The 22,619-nt window shown below is 40.5% G+C and overlaps 1 protein-coding gene across 3 annotated transcripts in view; it reads left to right on the forward strand.

The window, feature by feature from the left end:
* The window catches only part of RHBDD1 (rhomboid domain containing 1), a 119,375-nt gene that overhangs the window by 34,002 nt on the left and 62,754 nt on the right, over nucleotides 1-22,619 (forward strand). The window contains exons 2-5 of one of the 3 annotated variants that reach the window (XM_089672582.1): nucleotides 3,324-3,388; nucleotides 5,266-5,807; nucleotides 6,210-6,700; nucleotides 10,730-10,862. In XM_089672582.1, coding sequence (XP_089528708.1) covers nucleotides 6,268-6,700; nucleotides 10,730-10,862 — 566 coding nt within the window. In that variant the 5' untranslated portion in view covers nucleotides 3,324-3,388; nucleotides 5,266-5,807; nucleotides 6,210-6,267. The remainder of the gene's footprint in view (nucleotides 1-3,323; nucleotides 3,389-5,265; nucleotides 5,808-6,209; nucleotides 6,701-10,729; nucleotides 10,863-22,619) is intronic. The other 2 variants (XM_089672583.1, XM_089672584.1) reach the window with 2 other exon arrangements.

Here is a 22,619-nt window from a genome sequence, read left to right on the forward strand (position 1 = left end):
GTATTATCAGCAAACAGCCCAATAGGAGTCCTGGTGGAAATATGCACATATACCTGGGTATATATAGTTCTTAATATGTAAAGCCAACATTTCATAATCTTGATATGTGGCGGCTGTACCATGTACTTGTATGAAAAGATATCCTGTTCTCTTTGTATTGGTTCCTTTATGTGAAATCTCTGGTGTTCCTTCCAGTCCTTCTGCTTTCCTATTAAAAACTGACCACACTAAAGTAAGTAAACACACCATGGTCAGTTCTTTAGCTATGCTGGGAACTCGCAAACCACACAGTCAGTCCCAACGCTCAGAGATCCACCACTGTTGAATAGGACTAAGGACGACCACCAATGGACAATATTTGTCCTGTGCACATGTACATGTACTTCCAGTCTGTGGCTGATTTGGGTGTGCACTCCAGCGGCCCTCAGCCATGACAGGACAGCACAGCGACCAGACTCAGTACATGTGTGTGGGACATCCTTTTTGAGATAAAATCATCATAATCATTATTATCTTGTACTGTATCATGTGAGTGCAGTGGGCATCCCATTGTAGCTTGCAGGTTGGTGATTTAGACATGCAGTGCGTGTTGTGGCTCCTGGTATGGGTGCATTTATGTATGTGCACAGGCATGCATCTGCCCTTCCTGTGGGGCAATTGGTGGGGCCAATATGGTTGTTATGCATATATATTTGGACATGTCATGTGCTGGTCAGCTTAGCTCTCTGTGCCCTGAAGCGCGTCAGGTCGCCAGCATAGCAGGGTTGCATGTTAGGACACGAGACTCCTATACATTGTGGCATCTCGTGGTTTTTAACGCTATTTTTATCTTCTACTTTTCTGAATACCCACCTGTCATGATACTTGTTTTTTGAAGAATAAATATCTCTGGTAATGCACTAGGTGCTTACGTCCACCTGTTTGTTCTTTTCATATACTGGGAACTCGGCCTGCTCTCCTCCAGTGATGAGACTTGTCCTGACACCCCCCCCCACCCGCACAGCCTTTCAGTGGGATGATCAGTGTACTGCTGTTTCTCCTATCCTAGATGAGAACAGGGGGAATTAGTTTATTAAAAAAAAGGTATTTAAAATAGAAATAGTAAAGTCAAAACATTTGTGTAGAGTTTAAAAATAAAATAACATTATAAACTGAATGGGTCGTTTTACAAGGCGAGGATTTACAATCACTTTAATAGAGATACCTCCAAATGAATGTTGCAGCAAAGTCCAGTTGCAGGGGCCCCTGAGGATGATGCGGCATCTGTCTTAGTGTTAGAGCCATGAAGACAAAATCAGTGGTCATGGGGGTATCCTCCAACTGTTGTCTGTCCAACCTGGAATGGAACTTCTCACCGTCAGGAACTGTGGTGTGGCACTGGAACTCAGTCAGCCTATCTACCCTGCAGTAGTAGTTTATAATAGTTTGTTCTGGTTTAGGATTTAGCAGCATGGACAGACTTTACATGAATGTTGTATAAGTCACTTCAATTATTACACTATGGCCCTGATTTCAATAGTCTATTTACTTATACAGTATAATAACCAAATAAAACATCTGTTACATGAATGCCCAAAAGAGAAAGTATGGCTCTGAAATTTCCTGATATGGAAAAGGATTTTCTGTGAACAAACTAAAACCTCCTGTAATACAGTGGGGCAAAAAAGTATTTAGTCAGCCACCAATTGTGCAAGTTCTCCCACTTAAAAAGATGAGAGAGGCCTGTAATTGGCATCATAGGTAGACCTCAACTATGAGAGACAAAATGAGAAAAAAAATCCAGACAATCACATTGGCTGATTTGGAAAGAATTTATTTGCAAATTATACTTTTTTGCCCCACTGTACCTAGGTAAGATTAACATAATTCAGAAAATTGATAAGGTTTTCCTTGAAAAATTTCTTTTATCCTTTCACAGTTGTGAGGCAGTTCTCCTCTGAGAGATAACTGGTTGGATTGTCCCTCTCTAAAAAAACTATTATAGAGAGAAAGAGAATAATACTTGACAAATAATCTCACCATGCTATATTACTTGATTTTTATTTTTATTTTTTTATTACATTTTCCACATTAAATAGTTCCCTCTACTCCTATGCGAATGTATATCACATATTTTCACCATTGCCTTGTTTGCTAGTGTGTCTGATTGACTAACCATAGATCTGCCCATTTCCCAGATAATTCATAATGGTCAAAAGACAGTTGCTCATATCGTACAAGACAAACTCAGTTTATTTTATCTAATATGGTAACCCTTTAATAAAGTACTGTATGTTTATCTTTTACTGGATATATGGTAATACTTTATTATCATGGTATTATGTTTATAATTATCTTACATCATCCTTGATGCCTGTAGAATGCTTGTGTTCTTTTCTTCCACTTTTAGTTTGTCTAAATATAATTGCAGCGGACTACCCTAGTTAGGCGGAATTTTGTTGTTGGGCTCTGCTATACTCGTGGATTAGTGATCTGTTTTCTAGGTCTAGTCAGGTCTCCCTAAGCTTAGTGGCTGATTACTCCTGCCTATCTCCAGAAGAAGCTTCCAGAGAATAGAGTAGGAGGGTCGTAGTAGGAAGTTATGAATATTTACCTATTCTCAGCCAGTCCCTGGGAGGGCCACCCAGCAGAAGGTGGCTGAGGAAAAAGATAAATGTTTAAGAGGCTTGCTCAGAGTGTTCTAGTGCTAGGGCAGCTGCCCCTGGGATGCAACCTGTGTACCAGAGAACTAATGTTGTGCCTTAACCTGTGCTTGACTGAGGGTCTGATGGAATCTGGATTGTATATTTGCCAAAGGGCCTGTGAAGGCCGATGTAAGAAGGAATCCTGTAGTCATGGAAGAATGTTGTAAGAAAGCTGATAGGCGACAGCTGTCCTTAGATATTGTGAGTAAGACCCTTGCTAAAGACTTCTGGTGTGCATGTGTTTGGGGAAGTAAGTGCCCGTGGTGACTGCAAGGACTCGGACTGTTTGTATAGAGCCCCAGATTAGCTGGCCATTCCCTCTTACCACCAGTAAAGGCTATTGCAAAAGGATTCTGCTTAGCTTTGTCCTCCTGTTGTTGTTCTCCAGTCACCATGCCTGCATAATTTATGTTGAAAAGGCCACATGCAGTCTCAACTGTAATCCCTTGTGACAGGGTGATGACGCAGGGCCACAACTGTGTCTGCCTATAAATAAATGGTCTGCCTTAATGCAATGCAGGTAAACGCATAACATAACACTTGTTATGCAAAACACCAGAAAGTACATGTGTGAAGCCAGCCTTTATCTTTAGATAACAGTGGGGCAAAACCATTAAAGTTTTCTTTCTTTCCCAACAGGTAGATGAGGACTGTCTCTTCCTGTTCTAGGCTGTGGTAGAGGAATCCAGAGAAGGGAATTACTGGTAAGAATCGAAATAGATTTTTGTATTTTATTTAAAGCTGTAAGATGAAAAACATTTACCCTTGCAGTGGGGCACCCTTTCTGCTGCCAGGGATAACTGCTCAATTTGCCTAGGAGATGATGTAATGGCCATGTGTACTTGGCACCCAAATAGCTATGTGTGTAGCAGCCATTTTGTTCACGTCACATGTCTCCCATGCCGTTTTGTCATAAGAAGGCATAGCCACATGGCCTTTCCCCATTCTTTCCATCAGTTTATACAATACACATCTGTTAGCTGATGCCAGACACCCCTTACCCATCTGTTAATAGGGCTGGCAGAATCTAATCCCAATACACATCTACGAGCCCATAAAAATGTCTGACTTAGCCTCTTCAGTGACTACATAGTGAACAGACATTGGGTCATAAATAACTTAGTTGGACGTTTTTAGTATACATGTATCTGTCTCTCGGTAGAAGCCATCATCATCCCACTATATTTTGTAACTTCTGAAAAATGACAGTATAGCAGAATAAAGTCATATTCGCCTTCATCAGTTCTTGGATAGCATTTTGAACCTAAACACCCTATGCTAGGAGGTACCAGAGTAGATTAGGCCTCCCCCGCCCCTCCCTATGAGAAATGGATATCTAAGACCTGTCATATCTATATACATTTCAAAGCTAATATCATGCTGGACAATAATATGCAGGGTAGCCGACTGTACCCTACAGATATTCAGAGATAATAATACTTCTAGAAAACTGTATCTGGGCACTTGGTCATAAAAGCGGTGACATCCCAGCAACCACCCCTTAGACTGGATGATTGGTCAGATGACCTCTGTCAACACCCCCCCTCGATGTGAAGAAAAGTGGAATGCCACCACACTTTGACAGCTATTTTAACAGGACTTGAGAGAGCCACTGTACCATTTTTGCTTAATCACTGGACTCTGCTGAAAAAGGACTTGCAAGTTTTCTTCACTTTTCAAGTCTTTTCTATTTTTCTGTTGCATTGTTGCCTCTTTGTTACTTCGTAATATGTTGGGGTTTTTTTTGTAAATATTTTATTTGCACCATTTTGACCTTTCCATTATTAAACCCTATTTTGAAAAGTGTATCTAAGGCTCTGATGCAAACTAAGTGATTTCCTGTCTCTTGAAGAGCGCTACTGTGTATTATAAATCTATGAATATACCTTTCTGTGGTGACAGTGTGTGTACAGACATTTATTTTAAAATCAAAATTGTATTGCTAATCTTGTGAAATTTTATGACTTTTCAGTAAAAGTTGGTGGTGGCAGTTTAAAGAGTTAATTGCTTAGCTAATTTAACCCAGTGACAATCGCTCTCAAGCAGCTGGCACCTACAGTAGATTGTGGTCCCACGAGCTGGAAAATCTTTGAACAGGGTGAGACTGAGAGTGGCATTGTTGTTTATACGTGACAGTGTGATGTGAGGTAGACCAGTCTTTTGTCACAAGTTGATGAAGAGGGCGGCGGTTGGATACCCGCATTTGTCAGAGATGAGTAAGCTGATATACTTACAAAATTCTTTGCTTCCCTGGCAGCCATTACTCTTCTTTGCTATCCAAAACTCCAGTGGGTTGGCCCTCATCATCCTCTTTACAGTACAGGACTACAGGTTCTGCATTGTATGGGATGACATTAGAGTGCTACAACTGGTGAAGGGACAAAGGAAAGTTTATCACTTTATTGATCATCTCCTATGCAAAATGAGCACTTGGAGCAGTATTATAATCAAAACCAAAATGCATTATATTGCAGCTTACCAATCATTAGATGTGGCTGCTACTTCAGTTTTCTTTTCTTAGGCTTTTTTCCCTCTGTTTTCACCTGGTGATCTGGTCAGTAACACACCTCCTGTATTACAGTGCCCCACTTTGGATGAAGGAGCACAGAGGCACCTTTGGACAACTGCATTGTCAGTTTGGTGGGGAGACTCTTCCTGAAGAAGAAGGCTTTTGACCTGTGAAACGTGTTGAACAAGCAAGATACAACACTGTATGGATATATTGACAATATGTGCAACAACCAGGGTTTTCACTTTTCTATGATGCAATAAAATGTGTTTTTTTTTTTTTTTTTACAAATGGTGTGGTACCTTAAAAGTTCTGGTTAGTTAATATCTTTACTTGTTGTGGTTTATATAAAGTGGAGGACATGGTACTTGTAGAACCTTCGATTACATAGGGGAGGCGATTGGCCCTCATCCCCCCCCATCTATTTATCTTTGTTTTATCTAAATAAATAAAAGTTGATCGCTGTAAGCACCCTATCGGTATTAAATGGTTTTTCTCATCTCTGGAGAGATTGTTCTTTTGAAAAATGACAGACTTACTGGCAGTATCACCAGAGAATAGAAGAAAGAAAGCCTAAAAAAGAAAATGAATGCAGCCATCACATATAAGAATTGGTAAGCTGCAATATGTTTTCCTTTGGGTTTAATACCACTTTAGGCTAGGTTCACATTTGTGCAGGAGACGCATCCACCCACACAGAAAAATGGCACGCTGCCCCACTGGAAATCACAACCATACTAGGAACCTCTGTTCCCGTGCGAGCTGCCAATTCAAAAATAGTGCAGGGACTTCTTTCCTGCATGTCCTAGGGCACGGCAGCCCATTCAAATGAATGGGCTCTTGTGTCTGTGCAAATCATGGCCCGCATGACCATACAGGTGTGAACCTAGTCTTAACCCTTGCAGTGGGGAGGGGGACCCCCTGCAAGGTTAAATGATTTTCATCCCCAAGTTCAGCTTTAAATATACTGTATTTGTAAGATTGTTCATACTAATGTATTGCATTTTGTCTTCTAGATGTAACATCACATGATTTTACCACATTCAGTATCTATAAATCAAGGGAAGTACCACAATGCAGAGAGGACAACGCAGAGCAAATGCTGGGCTTCTATTGTTGTTTGCCCAGTTGTATCAGTTTGGTTTTAATAACATCCCTCCTGTGACTTTAGTCCTGCTTGGACTTAATATTTATCTATTTTTAAACCCCATGAAACCACTGCTTTATGTTTGTATCAGTGTACATGAAGGCTATGATCACAGAGACTGGGAACGTTTACTTTTCTCACCTTTCCACCATGCTGATGACTGGCATCTATATTTTAATATGGTGTCACTCTTATGGAAGGGAACAAAACTGGAGCGGAGGCTGGGAAGTGTGTCATTTGCTGTCATAATTGCAACCTTCTCACAACTGATTGGCGTGGTTTATGTTCTGATTCAGTTACTCCTGGCTGAAAGTATGGATGACCCATCCTATAAGATGCAGTGTGCTGTGGGATTCTCTGGTATAAAATCTATTCATCTATCTATCTATAGTATCAAATATCAATACCCTCCATCTATAAACCAATTATATATATATATATATATATATATAGCTCAGCATAAATGAGTTCACCCATTTTAAAAAGTAAGATTTTAATCAATCTCTCAATGAACACAGGAACCATTTCCAAAATTTTAACAAAACTGAGTTTTATAGAACATTTTGTTTAGCTCATTACATGAAAGTAAAGTTAATAATATAATTTAGTTTACAAAATCTTCAGTTTTACTCAAATTAGTTGATACAAAAATGAATACACCCCACAACAAAAACTGCTATGTCTAGTATTTTGTATGACCTCCATGATTTGTAAGGACAGCACCAAGTCTTCTAGGTATGGAATGAACAAGTTGGTGACATATTGCAACATCTATCTTTTCCATTCTTCACGAACGACCTCTTTTTTATACCTGGATGCTGAATGGAGAGTGATGTTCAACTTGTCTCTTCAGAATTCCCCATAGGTGTTCGATTGGGTTCAGATCAGGAGACATACTTGGCCACTGAATCACTTTCACCCTGTTCTTCTTCAGAAATGCAACAGTGGCCTTAGATGTGCGTTTTGGATCATTGTCATTCTGGAAAACTGCACGACGACCAAGGGCATGGAGTGATGGTAGCATCTTCTCTTTCAATGTAGAGCACTACATCTTGTGATTTCATGATACCATCAATGAAATGCAGCTCCCTGATACCAGCAGTACTCATGCAGCCACACAGAAGGACACTGCTAGCACCATGCATTTTTCCTCGCCTTTGCGATACTATACAGTTTTAAAGCCATCAGTTCCAAAAACATTTATCTTGGTGTCCTCACTCCAGAGTACACAGTCCCAGTAGTATTCTTCTTTTTCAGCATGGACCTTGGCAAAATCTAGGTGGGCTTTTTTGTGCATGGGATTTAGCAGCGGCTTCCTTCGTGGACGACACCCATGCATGCCATCACACCAGTTTGGCTTTTTCTAGTTCTTTAGCTAACTGCAGCGTATTTGCATGGTGATTTTTTTCTTCAACCCTTCTCATCAAGATGCTCCTGTCGAGGTGTTAACTTCCATGGACAGCCTGGAAGTCTCTGTGAGATGGTTGCAGTTTCATCTTCAATGTTTGTATCACTTTTGCTACAATATTCTGACTGATTAGTAAAGGTTTGCTGATCTTGTAGCCTTAACCTTTCTTATGTAAAGAAATGATTTTTCTTTCTCAGGCCTTATGACATTTCTCTTCCATGTGGTGCCATTGCTTACAGCATGAAATGGGAAAGGTTTTCTTTAAGCAACACCCTTTTATAGTCAACTGTCTGCTGGACACCTGTTTAATGAATAATTAGACTCAGCTGTAGTTGAATTCTTGTTAATTAGGATTTTGTTGTTTAAAATTTAGCTTTGCTCCTAAGGCTGGCCATACATTATACAATTATCTGCAGATTTTTGGTTTAGATTTACCAAAAACCATATAATAGGAGGACAAACCTAAACAACACTTTCAGTTGTGTCCAATTAGGCAGGCCCTTGCACTACATAGTTGAAGGTAAATCTAAAGGAAATTGGGCAGAAAATCTGCAGATAATTGTATAATGTATGGCCAGCCTAAGACTTTCATTGGGATGTATTCATTTTTGCAACATGATCTTGAATACGTTTTGTTAGGAAAAATACATTTTTGTGTGTGCAAATTAACAAATCTTGTTTGCAATCAATGGCCCGCACTTGTTGGAAGTATTTTGTAGTATAGTGTCCCATAGAAAATATTGATTCTGAAAGGAAAGTAAAGCTTTTCTGACAAATTTGTTGGGGTGTACTCATTTATGCTGAGCATTGTGTATGTATGTGTGTGTATAAAAAATCTGATATAAAATATAGCATATGATTATAATGATTGTGTTTTTTTTATATGTTCCAGAAGAGCCCCTTTCAAATATTTCTGGCGCTGTCCTTAGCACAGTAGAAGACAGGTTGTGGTTTTTGCAGGAGCTCAAAAGCTCAAACTTAAATTTGTACATATGACTGAATTTGTCAAAATAGTGAATATAAATTTTTTTTTACTTTTGAGCCAATAAGGTGTATAAACGGCTTCTATCAATTTTCCACAGACTTTTATTTTTTATATTTAATTTTTTTTTTTTTTTTATTATCGCCAATTTGGATATATATTTTTTCAATTCATTTATTCAATATTATCAACACATGTTTGGGTATTGATTGGCTTTACAATCATGTATGGTTACACATAAGAGATCATGCAGCTATTAGAAATTTAATGCAAATACAGTTTTTATACTATATACAGGTAATAGGTCTTGATAGAGCGTGGCATCTATATTTTCTTCATTTGTCAAAATAGTGACTTCACCCCCTCCATATTTGTTGTGTTTTTATTTATTTATTTTTTTGGTTTTTGGTTTTTTACCATCATTGACTGACAGAATGACTAAAAGGAAATAAGAAAAATGTGTTTGAATGTGTTTTCAAAACCCATAGACATTAGCTTGTGGAAAAGATCACAGTTGCACATGGATGTATACAAATGCATACTTGTAATATTGTCATGCACCTTATCTAAACAACAAGAAGCAAAAGAGCTCTTCTAAAAGGTACACCTATACAGAGCTACAGGTGTCCACTCAGACTTCTGCAGCTGTGTCAGATGGATTCTGCTGTGGGTGCAGGCAAGTTAATATTGCTGGCAGACATGTCCGTGCACATTTTACACAGCATGTCACTTTTGACGGTGGTACTGCCCCCAAAAGCTCCTCCATGTCAAGGGGACCACACCACAACTGCATGCAGTACATTAAGGATTTCTCCCCCTCAAAACAAATGTCCAGAAGGCAGCATATCACCTCCGAGCTTTCTGTCAATCAGCTCTGAAAAGCTATCCTTTTCAGATTGTATTCAGAGCTGTCAAAAAATGTGAACAAGGCCTTAGGGGTTCGGTAGTCATATAAAAGTACATGAGCTTTTATATTTACTGGTTATAGATCTATCATTTCTTGTAATACATGTAGGTAGTGCTTGATATTGATAGACATTCATTAATGCAAGCACGAACAAGTGACTTATGCCAGGTGCACATGGGCCGAATATCGGCCAGTACAGCAGAAACCGGCTGGCTTTCAGCTCACATGTACAGTTTCCTGTCCGACACAAGCCTGTCTCACTCCTGGCTTCTGTTGAACGGGCATGCTGGAAAACCAGCAGCCAATCAGCACTGGCAGCCATTGGCTGCCAGCACTGACCTGTGTGTCCTGTTGGGGGGGGGGGGCACAGGGTGGGTAGTCCCCCTGTTAGAACACAACAGTACAGTGGGGGAGACCGATGTGCACCAGGCTTAAAGTGTTACTAAACCCACAACAGCAAAATCAGCCTGTATATGCAGTAAAGCATGCTTGTTATACTCGCTGTGCAACCTAAGGGGTTAATCCTCTGCATTGTGTAAAAAAGGATGTTTGATCCTATCTTCTCTGATTCTTCCCTTCTTCTACTCTCCCCAATCCATCTGCTGATAGAACAGAGCCTTGGGGGCAAACTGCACATGCTCAGTATGATGTGTGTATAGCTAGTGCATTTTTGTTTGTTTTTTTTTCCCTGGGAAGTGCATGTGATCAGCATAGGGCAAATTGGTGCTGTACAGAGGGTCAAGGGTTATGCTGCCTCATAGGACAAACAAGGGAGAATGAAGACTCTTCCTACAAGCTTTTAACCAGTGCTTTGCTGGACACTGATAGAAGTAACAAGACTGCTCTAATGGCTGATGCGAAAAGGTATTTAGCCATTTATATTGCATTTCTATGCTCTGTGTACTGTGGGAGACCAGATCTAGTGAATGCAGGGTCTTGGGTTTAGTGACACTTTAAGGGAGTATGACAGACACTGGTGACAATTGTTTCCTCTTTAATTGTAATGCTTCTGACTTATAACTCAGTAATTTTATTCCTGTTTACCTGTGTGCTGGAAGTAATTACCTCTTTTTTTTAATGGTTTATATCTAGGGGTACTTTTTGCTTTAAAAGTTCTGAATAATCATTATCACCCTGGAGGCTCAACCAGCGTATTTGGATTACAAGTTCCTAACAAGTATGCTTGCTGGGCCGAGCTAGTAGCAATTCATATACTTTCTCCAGGGTAAGTAACTTAATGTTATATCATCTTTATTTGTCTTGCTATATAATTTTCCTAAATGCGTGTTTTGCATCTTACCCATAGAGTAACATTTTCATCATTAAAGGCTAATCCATACCAAATTTGTTTAAAGAAAGTAGAAAGATAGAGACATTATTATTATTATTATTATTATTGGCTGGAAAATATAATAGCTTGTGTCAGCTTGGCCTAATATAAGCAGTTGCTGCTGACATAATGTCAAAAGCAGAAAATGTAACCCTTATGCTGCTAGGACTATTTATTTTTTTCACATGCATGCTAAAATGCAAACTTTTTTTTACATAAGAGGCCGCAAAAACCCTAAAATATTGTGTATTTTGTGAAAGCAGAGGACTCCTGTTTATAAAATCTGTATTTTCAGTAAAAAAATACAGTGACATTAATTATGGCTTATACAAACACTATAAAATCTGCAAATATTCTGTAAATTTAAAAAGATGAGACCAAGTTAAGTAAATAAATTCAAAATATGTCAAGTCTCAAAACCTGTGCGTCAGCAACAAACTACAACTTTAAAAAAACTACGACATTTAAAAGCCTTCACAATTTAGAGTGAAACATAAATAAAGGAGTATTTAGAAATATGGACAACGCCACTGGGGACAGTAATAATAAAAATATAGGAAGTGTGGAAGAGCAGCTAATCTTACCCTTGAAACAAGGTACATATAAACCAACTAGACATAGAAGACAGCGCTCCTCACAGAATATATGTCTCCGAATACACAAATAAAAAGTGCAATAAAGTATATAAATAACTTCGTAAACGTTCAAAAATTATTGTGAATACAATAAACGTATTGTGAATATTTATACAGTTATATATTCACAATAATTTTTGCACTTTTACAAAGTTATTTATATACTTTATTGCACTTTATTTGTGTATTCGGAGACATATATTCTGTGAGGAGTGCTGTGTTCTATGTCTAGTTGGTTTATAAATAAAGGTGTGCACGCTGATACTCAAAATGTGTTGCTCAATTGTAATTTATGTACAACTGTGCGCTATTTGTGCATGTTTATGTTCAATGGGAGAGTTTTATTTTATAATATATTTTTTATTTTGTGCTTATTTTTATTTTTTTTACATTTTACCATAAGAAAAGATATGACAACCTGCTTATGTGATAGCACTTTTTTGAGTGACAAGCACCTTTTTGGAGACTTTGGGGGTACTGATGGATCCGAACCCAGAAGTGCTCAACTCTAAGCACTTCCTGGCACACACAACGGAATGAGGAACAGATGTTCCGCCATTTCTTCCCGCTTGCCATCTTGATCTTTTTCCGGTCCTGGGCTCCCAGGAGAAGCAGGAGATGCATGAGGGGTGATGGGGGCCACATGAAAGAACACAGCAGACAAATCAATTTGACAATATAACCCTGCAGTATGCTCTTATAAAGTAAAAAACATACAACTGCTATTGTGGCCATGAGTTTTTTGTTTTGTTTTTGTTTTTTGTTTTTTTACATGCCACCGACATGGTAGTTTTGTTGTAGCAGTAAAGGCTTAAGAACTCCAGGCAAACATTTTGTGTTAAAAAAAAAAGCGCCTGAAAAGCTCAAGAAAAATGCTTCCCTATGTATGTGAATGTTTATCTATGTATGTTTTCACAGTGAAGCGTTGCGCTTATGGTGCAGTGTAAAAACTCCTGCTTGCAGCATCTTTGGGGCATATTTGGTGAGTTAAAAAAAATGCCCCAAAAATGCCTCTTCCCATTGAAATCAATGGAAAACGGCTTAAGAGCGCCTCAACAACGCCTCTGAAAAGTGTTTTTGGTGTAGTTTTTAAGTCACGTGTACTTTAAAAACCGCTCAGTGCAGTAAAAATGCCTATGCGTTTTTTCGGGGGATCAGTGTGAAAGTATCCTTAGTATTGATCTTCAGCTCCCAAGCAACTATATTGAAAATGTAATAGGTGCACTCACTTGACAGTAAAGTCCCATTAAGATACATCTCTGGTGTGGCTGTTTGGTCAGGATGTACAGAGATGGGCAGCAGTACATTTTAAAATAGAAAACAAGTATAGATCCCCAAAATAAAAAAAGGGGAGAAACCAGGGGGGAGGGCCCTCTGGAGCAGAAGTCCTAATGAGAACAAACAGGGGTTGTTTTTCTAGCCGCTGTTTATTCTCATTAGGACTTCTGCTCCAGAGGGTCCTCCCCCCCTCCCCCGGTTTCCCCCCTTTTTTATTGCGTACTTTCTTGTCCTTCGGACACCACCGTGGGATTTGGGAAGTCTGAGAATTACTCATAATATTTGAGGTTTTACTTTTCTGGGGGGAATATATCCTAGTGGGGCATCCCAATTTTCTTTTATGTTATTTTTCTGTAGATCCCCAAAATGATAGTAGATGTTCTACCCTAGACCAGATTTCATATAGATCTTTCTCTAAGCCTCTCTTGGTCACTTGCAAAATCACAAATTGTGCTGGCTGGACCCCTACAGAGCTCTCTGAGGCAGGACAACATTGAAAGGTTCCTGTGTATAACTTCTCAACCAGCTAATCTCCTCATGTCCATATGTGGGGGACAGCTGCAGCTTGCTTCCTCTAAGACAGAGGTCCGCAACCTTATGATCATGATCTACACATCAATCGTGGGCAGGTGACAGGTAGGTCTGGTCCTTGGTTGCCGACCCCAGAACCTGGAGAGGAGGGGTGACATTTAGTGGAACCAATGGGCTGTATTTTCCTCCCTGCAGCAACTGAATGCCGGCAATGCCCACTTCTCCTCCTCACCCTGCCACCGGCATTCAGCTGCACTAGAGAAGAAACTACAGCTTATCGGTTCCACTAAATCTCTCCAGGTTCCTCATCTTTGTGTTGCCTGATCTCCATGTGCTCTTTGTCCTCGGGCCTGTTTACACCCCTAATATTTCACCAAAGCCCCCCAATGGGATTCCTAAAAAAAAAAATGTATAAGTATTAAAAAAAAATTAATGAAAAATAAAATAAATAATTAAAATAAAACAAACGATTGACACCATCCACACTGCTGTACTGACACTATGTACTGCCCTACTGACATCATCCACTGCCCTTCTGAAACTTTCCACTGTCCTAATGACACAGCCCACTACTCTACTCTACTGACTGACACCGTCCACTGTCCGTACGCCATCTTCTGCCCTAATGACACTGTCCACTGACACCTTCCAATGCCCTGCTGACACTATTCACACACCATCCACTGCCCTACTGACAATGTCCACTTAGAAGGCAGGATAATTTTATATTTTTAAAGTGACATTTGTTTTATTATATTTTCCTAAAATATCCTTACTTTTTAGTTAAGCCTTCAAACCCCAGTGATCTTTGATCTTTCATGTTGTTCAGGTATTTCTCCAACTCTCAAAGGTTGCCTGCCCCTGCTCTAGGCCTTACATTTTCTTTCCAGCAGCCAGCACCTTCAGTGGTTCCTCCCAGGAACTCCTAGCAGAGACTGAACTCCTAAGGTGACATCCTCACAGGGAAGAGACCAAACAAGAAGGGTCACAGATATGTGATATATATGTTACATCCCTACAAATTTATTATCAGTCATTTTACACATCAAATGATTTGTATTTCTGTTCATCCAGTTCTGAGATTGACACAGCTCTAGCACTAAGGATAGTTCTGCTTGGCAGCGAAGGGGACCAGATTCTCTGCTGTATTTTCACTTTCAGGTCTACTTCCGACCCCCACCCTGTGACTGGACAGTGGAAGGAGAAGCAGCACACTGAAGAGCTCATATCCCTGTCACTTTGCTCTCTCCACCTATCAGCATGCTCTTTGACCTGTAGCATAACTGATTGGTTCCTTGTGCTGCTTCTCCCTATCAGAGTCTGAGCTCTGCTGTAGGGTAGGCTTCAAGGAGCTGGTACCACCAAGTCAAATTGAGTTTCCAACTGCTTGCATTCAAATAAATAAATTAAATTATGTATTCATGATTAAAGCTGCATAGATTTATGCCTTTTGTATCTGGTAATATGGAAATGATATAGTGTAGCTCTAAAATGTTGTTGTCCTATAGTGCTTGTTCTGGTTCTTGTAACAAAAGCATATAACCCTGTAAGGTAAAGCGGGTGTTGTTCTTTAGCGGTTCTTGCTTGTTTTTCACAAATGTCTCTTGTTTTGTTGAACAAAGCAAAGGGAATTCTTTCTGCAGCTTGTGTTACGATAGTAGTATCTGCTGTAAGGTTCTCTAAACCATGTTGTTTGTAATTGCACAGACTGTTAGGTGTGGGAAATGAGTTACTTTATCTTACCTAAGGCTATTCATTTGTGAGAGCCCGGCTGATGAAAGAAACTTGACATCTACACAGAAAAAAAATTGGAGATGGTAAGATAAATGTTTTGAACGTGCATAATAAACCGAACTCGAGGCAAACTGCTAAATATACAGTTGAATTACATATGTGTGAAGTGTTTTACCTGACATAACATTTGTAATTATGTTCAGCCAATGAGCACAGCCAGGAAGATCACACCACTTCAGCGTTGGAACTTCCTGTGCTAACAGCCCCCTCATTGGACAGTGTTTAAAACTGAACTCTTTCTAAAAAATGCCAAATTGCTATAAGTCCAGTGAGGTTCATTCCACCTTGTGGACTTATTTTAATTTACATTTTTAGTGTGCACCCAGAGTACAACTTTTGCTATACTTTTGGGTTCCAACGTTGTACCTTCTAGTCTTAGCTCCTGCAGCTGCAGAGTCGCAAAACCCTCTCTGAATGGACAGCAGATGAGGGGGGTGGGTAGAGCAGCTGCTGTGTGAGAAAGCAGAGTCTTTCCTATCAGAGCAGCATAGTGATAGCTGTACTCTTGACACTCGGGGAAACTGTCAATTGTATATTAAAGAGATAAGGCCATGAGGTGCCATGCACCTTGTTGGACATAACCTTAGTTGACTTCTATGTGTATGTGGGTGCACATGTAGGGCAGCTGATAGACATGTGTGATTCGATTAGTTGCTATTCATTTATTGGATGAAAATTTTCATTTTTGGAGATTTGGATGTATCCAAATCTCCAAATGGACATAGAAACGAATGGCAAGGAATCAAAAAAAATTAGAACAAAAATAATGTATGCATTTGTTTCATTTGGATGAATTCAAGCATGCTGCCGTGTCCTTAACAACCATGACTCATCTGCTGTCAACAGGATTCCCTGCTGAAAGCAGAATGTAAACAAACAAGTGTTGGCATTAAAAAAAAAAAAAAACGTGTGGCCCTTCGGGTCTGGTATGGATTTTATTTAATTGTGTAGGGTGGGGTCCCCCACAAAAACCATACCAGGCCTTTATCCAAGCAGCACCTGAACAATACCAGGCCACATGCTCTCAACATGGGGGAGAGGGCTGCCCCCCCCCCCAAAAAAAAACAAACAAAACAAAAAAAACACTGTGTCCCCACGTTGATGAGGACAACGGCCTCTTCCCCCCAACCCTGGCCTCTTTGACAAGGGGGCCCCCAGATCCTGCCCCTCCATGTGAATAAGTATGGGATAGTACCTCTACTCATTCATACAGTTTTTGACCAGTCCTTTATTTATTTAAAAAAAAAAAAAAAAAAAAGATTGACCACAGCAGGAGCCAATGGGGGAGGGAGGAGAGAGATCCTCTGCAGTCTGGCAATTAATACAGTACTCCGGTATTTGGGGGGGTTGGCGATAACAACTACTAGGAATTTTTTAACTTGATGCAGGGGATGCATTAAGCTAAAAAAAATGCTTTGCTACAAACACACAAACAAATGTGGACACACCGGCCTAGTGCATTATCTCAGGAGTCGTGGAGTACACTGAGTGGGAAGAACAACCATGATACTGATGCCTAGCTTGATATGTTTTTATCATATGGTTTGCTAATGCAGTAGGCTGGAGCCACCTCTTTTGGCATGTCCCTGCTCCACGTAGAGACAGACATATATGAAGAACGTTCGCCACACTATCACACTCATGCGTAGGAGATGTTGTGTTTTGTTCATGAAAAAATGCTTTGCCTTTAGAACCACTTTAACTCCTAGTACACGTGTATCTCGGTTTACGAATTTAATGTGTTCTCTGGGACGTTTTGTATTGCAAAAAGTTTGTGAACCGAAACGCGGTTTCCCATAGGAATGCGTGGAAAACCAATTAATCCTTTCCGGAGGTCAGAAAAAAGTAAAAAAAAAAAAAAAAAGTCGCTGTCACTATAGGTCAGTGCTGGTTTTTAAATGTAATTACCGGCTTTTTTTTTTTTCTTCACTATAGCTCAGAGAATCAGCTGTCACTTCCCCCCAGCTAAAAGAAAGAGAAAGTTTTCTTTTAGTTTATTTCCCAGAGTTAAAAGAAACAATGTTTCCTTTTAGTTTGTTTCTTGAGATAAAAGATACAAAGTATCCTTTTAGGTCCGAGGAAAGTGATAGCTAGTTCTGTGAGCTATAGTGAAGAAAAAAAAAAGCCAGCTATTTCATTTAAAGATCGGCACCAACACACACTTCGTATTGCGAAAAAAAATTCATAAAAAATGTGTAAACCGAGGCATTATTTTAATGGATTTTCATGCGTAAACCTGATTCCTGGAGTACAGCTTTTATAGATGCTCTTTCACAGTCCAGCAAGCAGGAAGAAGATGCAGGAAACTTTAGAACTGAAATAGGGACACTGGAAGACTGCTGGCTAAGAACAAATGCTATTGAGGATTCGTTAAGAGCAGGTGAATCATGCAAGGAGGAAATAGAAGATATGTATCTGTCAAGATTAGGTACTAGTACATTAACTTGACTTTAGGCTCTCTTTTCCCACCCCTTGCTAGAATGTCTACCTTGTTTTTCTAATGCCGCAGAGCAACCTGGTGATTCATGTTACATGTGTGAATAAACTATAACCATCAATCTCACTTAGTGTAAAAGGCTTAAGAACAAACATTGCCACAGGCGGCAGCATTGAAAATGTGCATTTTTCCACAGGAATGTCATCATTTGTCTGCACAAAAGATGAGAGGAAAATATCTGTCAGCTTGCCATAACTCATATTGTTACATAAAATATGAACATACCTCTACCTGGAATATTAAATATGATAGGTGTACACAGCCTCCCATTAAAGAGCTAGCATATGCTCTCTTTTGTCCAAACCATATGTGTATTGCTTATTCTTTTTTCTTTTTTTTTTTCTTTTTTTATAGCAAATTGGGTTGGAAAAGGAAATTGAGATGATGCAATTTTTCGTAACAGGACTTTACATAAGCTTTACAGATGTCCTGGCTATCATGTTCAGTTATTGTTCAGTCTATTTTAGGTGATTTGGTTTGGACTCTGAGATATATATTTAGAAATATTGGCTTCCAGAAGGCTGTAAAATTTATAGAAATATTCACATAATACAAGGTATTCTGTGAATAGACCAGGGGAGAGGAGGGGCAGATAAACAATATGATCACTTCCTAGTATGAGAGCCACAGTTCTCCTAGCCGCAGTGCCAGAAGTACATCACTGACATATCTGAACAAAAAGAATGTATGAATGGCAGTGGAAACAGAAGCTATCAGCCCTGTTAACACTTCTGCCCAGAGGCAACTCTTTTTACACTTCTAATAATTTATAAACGTGTCTTTGCCTGGAGTTCTGCTTTAGAATAAGAAGGCTGAATAAAGCACTTAGAAGAGCGGACATTGGTGTGCCACTTGTGTTGTAAACATAGATTGGATAAGCAACTGTATGGATAACAAAATATGATTTATGTCAGGGGTGCTAAACCTGTGGAAAAGTGAGGGTCACTTTAGTGATTTGATAACTGGTAGTGGGCCACAATGTAATGAAATGGTTCAGAATTTCAATGTTTATATTTTGAATAGCATAATGAAGATTTTCAGCAGTTGCAGGAGGAAAATGGAGTGGATAGGTTCCTGTATATGTGGCCCCCGCTACCACTCCTGTCCACTCGTAAAACAGAATGTTGCAGGGAGACTGCACGGGCCCCCTGGAGCATGGGGTGGTGACACCATTGTGAGGCTACACTAGATGTTGGGAAAGTGTGGTAAAAAAAAAAAAAGTTTCTGCTATGGGGTTTTACTGCCTCCCCATACTGCAATGTAAACAAGCCCTTAATATCCTGAGCCTCCTATAAGGTTGCTTTCACGCTTGATGCACTGTGATTTACCCGCACTGCAAGTGCAGCGCAGTGCAAAAAATGGCCACTGCCCCAGTCTATAACTGGCTTTTGCAGCAAGGACACATGAACGGGCAACGCATGTCAAAAAAACAGGAGAAAAGAAAGTTCCAGGTCAACTTGCCAGCCAGCTGGCCAACAACCGACTTAACCTGTCTAACAGTATGCGTTAAAAACGGGTTTAGTTAGCACACATTTGCAAATACATATGTAAGCCACAGAGCCACGTCACGGCACCCCGATATTCTGTGGTCCTAACGCTACAAATGTTGAGAGCCAGGGGTGCTCAACCTTTGGAGGAGTAAGGGTCACTTTAGTGATTTGGTAACTGGTAGTGGGCCACAATGAAATGAAATGGTTCAAAATGTAATTTTATTTATTTTTAATAGCATAATGAAGATTTCCAGCTGTTGCAGGAGGAAAATGGAGTAGATAGGTTCCTGTATATGTGGCCCCCGCTACCACTCCTGTCCACATGTAAAACAGAATGTTACAGGGAGGCTGCATGGGCCCCCTGGAGCATGGGGTGGTGTCACCATTGTGATGCTACACCAGAGGTTGGGAAAGCGTGGTAAAAGTCTCTACTATGGGTTTTACTGTCTACCCAAACTGCAATGTAAACAAGCCCTTAATATCCTGAGCCTCTTATAAGGTTGCTTTCACACTTGATGCCCTGTGGTTTACCCGCACTCTAAGTGCAGCACAGTGTACCTGCAGCTTTCCTGCGGGTTAGCTACGCTTTGCCATAGACATCTATTATATCTTGCGGGTGTGGTACACTTTTTAAATGTGCACCAAAAGTCCTGCAGGAGTTTTGGTGTGCTTTCAGAAAGCACACCAAACCTGTAGGATATAATATAAATCTATGGCTCACTGCAACTAACCCACAGGAAAGCTGCACCCTTGGATCAGTGTGAAAGTAGCCTAATACATGTTAACCCTTTTATAGGTGCTAATATGCGCATTGCAAAGGTGCAGTGTTTGTGTTGTTTAATACAGCAATCTTTTTTCCTCTTCCTGCTTCTGGACATAACTCTCCAGGCTGCAAGATAGATGGGTCCCAGGCAAAGTGCACTTGGTATTGCACCACCTGGGACAGCAGTCTGCGCTGAAGCAGAAGCATTGGCTTTTGGGGCTCCTGCTCCCTCCACGGCTGTCTGCTTCCTCTGAACCCAGCACCGACTCGATGAACTCTGCTTTAGGATGATGGGTCTGCAAGCCCAGATCATGATCAATGGGTTTCTGACCCAGGGCATACGCTTCCCTGGTTTAAGGTTGAGGGCCACCTCAGAGGGCCACAGGTTGAGCACTCCTGATTTATGTGTTCTGTGAACTGCTTACGTTATGTAGAATTTGCAAATGTACTAAAGTCAGAAAATCTGCTCCATTTACCTTTTAACTTATTCTTACAAAATCCAGTGTGATACTTTACAGTAAGCTTTTCCTAATGCTCCATGTTAGGACTGTGATGTACATCCATGTGATTCTATTCTGTACAACCTTATGTTCTGAGACCTGCAACGGGTTGTGTTCAGAACATGAAAACACATGGCCTGAATTTTCATAGGTTTAAATTCAGGTTCATTTAAAGTAAAATAATTGCATCCTGGTACAGAGGATGAGTACAAAGCTGTCCATAATACTGCCCCAAACTACCTCACTGACCTGATATCCAAATACCACCCAAAACGCACCCTCCGCTACTCACAAGACCTCCTTCTCTCTAGTTCCCTAGTCTCCTCCTCCCATGCCCGCCTCCAGGGCATCACCCATACTCTGGAACTCCCTACCCCAATCCATCAGACTATCACCTACTCTCCTCTCCTTTAGGCACACCCTGAAAACCCACCTCTTTAGGGAAGCCTACCCCACCCCATGCTAATTCCTGACCTCTTCCACTCTTCCTACCACTCCATCCCCCACAGCTATTTCCTCCTGTACCACTATCCCCTCCCTCCTAGATTGTAAGCTCCAAGGAGCAGGGCCCTCGAACCCCTCATGTATCACATTGTATTGTTATTGTACTGTCACATGTTCTGTCTCCCATTGTAATGTACAGTGCTGAGCGAACTGTTGGTGCTTTATAAATAAATATGTATAATAATAATGAGCATCAGAGCTAATATTAGATCCTCAGCAGCTATGTCTAGATCAGCCTTTTCAACCTTTTTAACACAGAGGAACTGCCTTTCTAGTCTCGGGAACCCCTGCTAAAAATTGCTATATTTACAACTCATGATACGCTAGTGTGTTAATCAGTGAGAAGAATGCTCCTTACACTTGTGGTCATTGGGAAGAATTACCCCCTTACAAATAGCTTGAGAGGCAGAAATTGCTAATTGCTCAAGAAACCCCAATTAACCTCTGGATAACTCTGCTTGAGAAACCCTGATCTAGATAAAGTACATTTTTCTTGTTCACCTGCTCAATGCATCATTTCTGACCAGCTGTAGTAAAGGCCTAATATCCATGAATACTAGCTTTCAGGGAACAGGATTGCAGTCTGATAAGGCCTTATGCACACTGGGCTTTTTGCAGCTACTTTTAGCCTTGGTTCACATATCTGCGTTCCTGCGGGCCACGTTTTTGCGTGGGCCATGTTTTGCACAGGCACAAGAGCCTATTCATTTGAACGGACTCCCATGCCCCGGGACACGTAGAAAAGAAGTCCCTACACTTCTTTGGAAAGCACAGCCTGCACGGGAACCTCGGTTCCCAGTGCGGTAGCGATCTCCAGTGCGGGCGGCACGCCATTAGAATTAATTGCACCCATCCGCCGGTCCACATTCTTCTGTGTGGGTGGTGTGGCTGCACGAATTTTTGTGCGGATCCACAGTGGCACCACTCGCACATATGTGAACCTAGTCTCGGACGTCAGGCGTGTTTTTTTTTTTTTTTGTTTGTTTTGTTTTGTTTTACTGCTTCCAAACGGCCCTCCATGTTATCCTGTGTGTTCATGCACACACAGACTTTTCGAAGCTTTTCGTAGCAATTAGCATCTTAGAACACATATACTGAAAAACAGCATTCAGAACATTTATGTATAGTTTTTTTCTTACCACACACTAGGATATATCCAACATTAGCAATTATCTTTGAGTATATTTATTTGAGGGTGCTCTTACCATGGAAGCAGATCAAGCACTTGCTGAGGCAGCGTACTGGTAAATGTAGAAATAATCATTCTCTGACGACTGAATACATGTGTACTCTGCATAAAGATACATTACACAGGAAACCTGCACTGAGAAAATATGTAGGCTGCCATTGCTGCCCTTATTTTAAAATGGGTTCCAGGCTGTCATGTTTATCCAATAATGTCAGAGATCCAGAACAAATGTGCAGGAGTTCTGACTTCAGTTTCTTTGCTGGCTGCATACTTGCTCTGGGTATCTAACTTGGAAAGTATAAAATACAGTGGTGACCAGGCAGCTAGCATATATAGAAGATGCCGTGTCCACCTGTCATGGCAGTCACTGTAAGGAATGTCACAGGAGACCATTCCTACTAGCACACTGGTTAACCAGGAGTTATCTGTAGCAGCTGAGGCTAGGCAGTGGTGTTGGCCATGGAGGAAACC

This window comes from Staurois parvus, unplaced genomic scaffold (genome assembly GCF_062004578.1).
Source record: "Staurois parvus isolate SC_StPar_1 unplaced genomic scaffold, SC_StPar_1.0 ptg000131l, whole genome shotgun sequence".
Classification (NCBI taxonomy): domain Eukaryota; kingdom Metazoa; phylum Chordata; class Amphibia; order Anura; family Ranidae; genus Staurois; species Staurois parvus.